The sequence below is a fragment of the Musca vetustissima genome, unplaced genomic scaffold, assembly GCF_032173495.1.
Source record: "Musca vetustissima isolate MV318-11 ecotype Yass unplaced genomic scaffold, APGP_CSIRO_Mvet_v1 utg469277, whole genome shotgun sequence".
NCBI lineage: Eukaryota > Metazoa > Arthropoda > Insecta > Diptera > Muscidae > Musca > Musca vetustissima.
Genome location: NW_026877371.1, coordinates 5594 through 8587, shown reverse-complemented (window position 1 = coordinate 8587; position 2994 = coordinate 5594). Strand labels below are relative to the sequence as shown.

The window sequence follows — 2994 nt, the reverse complement described above, 5'->3', positions numbered from 1 at the left end:
CTGCTTTTCTTACTGGTTTAAATTTAAATGAAATTATTCTGTTTGTTTCCTTCTTTCAGTACTGGCAATATCTCTATAATTCTTTCGTTATGAATTATCTGGTTCACACTTATTATTGGTGAGTCACCCTGTTCATCGTTGATTAAGCAAATGCTGGACTAGTTCAGTGATTCCTGTTAGTGAATCTTTCTATCGAATTAAATTCTCCTCCAAATTAACGAAATTGAAAACTAAGATGCCCATATATCCCTGGAAAATCCTCTAAAGGATTATGAAAAAATTATAGAAGACAAATTAAAGATGGATACTATTATTAGCACTGACACGATGAACAAAATTTGGAATAAAATATCGACGGCAGCTAGAGAAACGAAATTTTCTAAAAAATAAAGGCAAACTAGTTTTTTTAATAAATTCACGCCTATTTTGGTCTAATATTTCTATAATATATCCACGCCTATTTTGGTCTAATATTTCTTTTAATAAATGCACGCCTATTTTAGTCTTATATTTCTTTAAATAAATCCACGATTATTTTGGTCTAATATTTCTTTTAATAAATTTACGCCTTTTTTTTGTATAATATTTCTTTAAATAAATACACGACTATTTGGGTCGAATATTTCATTTAATAAATCCACGATTATTTGGGTCTAATATTTCATTTAATAAATCCACGATTATTTGGGTCGAATATTTCATTTAATAAATCCACGATTATTTGGGTCGAATATTTCATTTAATAAATCCACGATTATTTGGGTCGAATATTTCATTTAATAAATCCACGATTATTTGGGTCGAATATTTCATTTAATAAATCCACGATTATTGGGGTCTACGCCTATTTTGGTCTAATATTTCTTTTAATAAATCCACGCCTATTTTGGTGTAATATTTCTTTTAATAAATCCACGCCTATTTTGGTGTAATATTTCTTTTAATAAAACCACGCCTATTTTGGTTTAATATTTCTTTTAATAAATCCACGCCTATTTTGGTGTAATATTTCTTTTAATAAAACCACGCCTATTTTGGTGTAATATTTCTTTTAATAAAACCACGCCTATTTTGGTGTAATATTTCTTTTAATAAAACTACGCCTATTTTGGTTTAATATTTCTTTTAATAAATCCACGCCTATTTTGGTGTAATATTTTTTTTAATAAATCCACGCCTATATTGGTGTAATATTTTCTTTAATAAATCCACGCCTATTGTGGTGTAATATTTCTTTTAATAAATCCACGATTATTTTGGTTTAATATTTCTTCTAATAAATCCACTCCTATTTTGGAGTAATATTTCCTTTAATAAAAACACGCCTATTTTGGTTTAATATTTCCTTTAATAAAAACACGCCTATTTTGGTCTAATATTTCTTTCAATAAATCCACGTCTATTTGGTCTACATTTTAACGGTAATTAGTAAAAATTTTAATTTTTATCAGAACTGGCAACATCCCAATAATTAGTCAGCTATGAATCACTTTGTCCGCACTCTTTGTTTTGTATGAGTCACCCTGTAGTTCTTTTATTGAATAGCTGATATGCAAGTAGTTCAGTAGTTCCTGCCAGTGAATCTTACTACTGAACTAAACTCTTCTCCAAATGAACGAATTTGAAAACTTTGATGCCCATATATCCCTGGAAGACCCTTTAAAGGATTATGAAAAACTTATCGAAGACAAATTAAAAGCAGATATCGTTATTTCCAATGACACGATGAACAAAATTTGGAATAAAATATCTACAGCAGCAAGAGAAAGAGTTTGGCAGCTTTTGTTTGAAGACAACTCGAACAAAGAAACCAATGACCACTTGGAAAAGGCAGCAGGATTACTTAAAATGCTCAAGGAGGACTCGTGTTTTTATTCTCCATGGGAATACAATGAATGGATTATACGGCTGAGAGATGAATTGTTGCAGCGTAAGATGTTGGCATTTTGGAAAAACATAATTGTTGCTCAAGAATTGGGTCCTGCCTGGGCTAGAGATAGTGATTTGTTTGAGGATTCCGATGATCTAGAGCCAGCAAAATTTTATGAGTATGGAGGTTGTAAGGCTCCATGGTTGGCTGAAGAGAAAAGTAAAAATATGCCTAACTCAAATGTCCTGGAAATTAAACCAATTTCTTTGGAAACCCCCTTGGAGGACTATAAACGTAATATGGAACTGCAAATTGTTCATAATTCCGTGGAAAAGAATGCCTTCGAAAGCATATTTGCCAATGTCAGAGACATTATTTGGCAATTGTTGTTTAAGAAGGAGGTGGATTCAAGTTATTTGAATGATAACAATATTGAAAAGGCGACATCGTTATTACGTCAATATAAACAGGATGCCTGCCACCATTCACCATATGACTATAACAATTGGATAGAAAAGGTAAAAGAGGAACTTCTTAATAGACAGCAATTTGATTTTTGGCAAAATGTTATTGTCAAAGAACAACTTGGCCTCTGCTGGTCGGGAGATTCAAAAGGTTTTCAGAACCTAGAAGAAGAAATGCCAAAGGAATTTTATGAATATGACAAAGGAAGAGAAATGTTTGACATAAAACAATAACATGGTAGCATCAACTGTGCCATCAGAATACAAAGTTACAAATTTGGGTTCTGATATTTCGAAAAAGTCGAAAATCCACATTCCAGGCCGATTAAATCATACATTTTATTTTTTGACCGCATTTCAAATAAATTTAACATATTCTCATTTAATTTCATTATGCCTAAAAATATGCTTCATTTTTTCATAATATTTGAAACATTCACTTCATAAGGGCAGTGAATAGATAATCAAATAAAACGTCAGGCAAAATGGATGCCAGCCGGGCAAAGGTTGGTTCTATAAAAAATATTCTTAAAGAAACCTCGCTCCTGATTACACTTCTGATGATCCTGAAAAAAAATTCCTCGGCAATCCACGCTCCTGATGACACTATAAAAAACCAGTAAGGAAAGTAGTAAAGTCGGACTGGGCCGACTATATGAT

General features: G+C 31.6%; 1 protein-coding gene across 1 annotated transcript; it reads left to right on the top strand.

The window, feature by feature from the left end:
* Positions 1–1611: 1611 nt before the first annotated feature.
* LOC133321959 (uncharacterized) lies at positions 1612–2568 on the top strand. The gene has a single exon (XM_061531031.1). The coding sequence runs from the start codon at positions 1612–1614 to the stop codon at positions 2566–2568; it is 957 nt and encodes a 318-aa protein (XP_061387015.1).
* The last annotated feature ends 426 nt before the right edge of the window (positions 2569–2994 follow it).

What these genes read in the sequence shown, in the direction of transcription:
- LOC133321959 (XM_061531031.1), top strand. Translation starts at nt 1,612, where the DNA reads ATGAACGAATTTGAAAACTTTGATGCCCATATATCCCTGGAAGACCCT.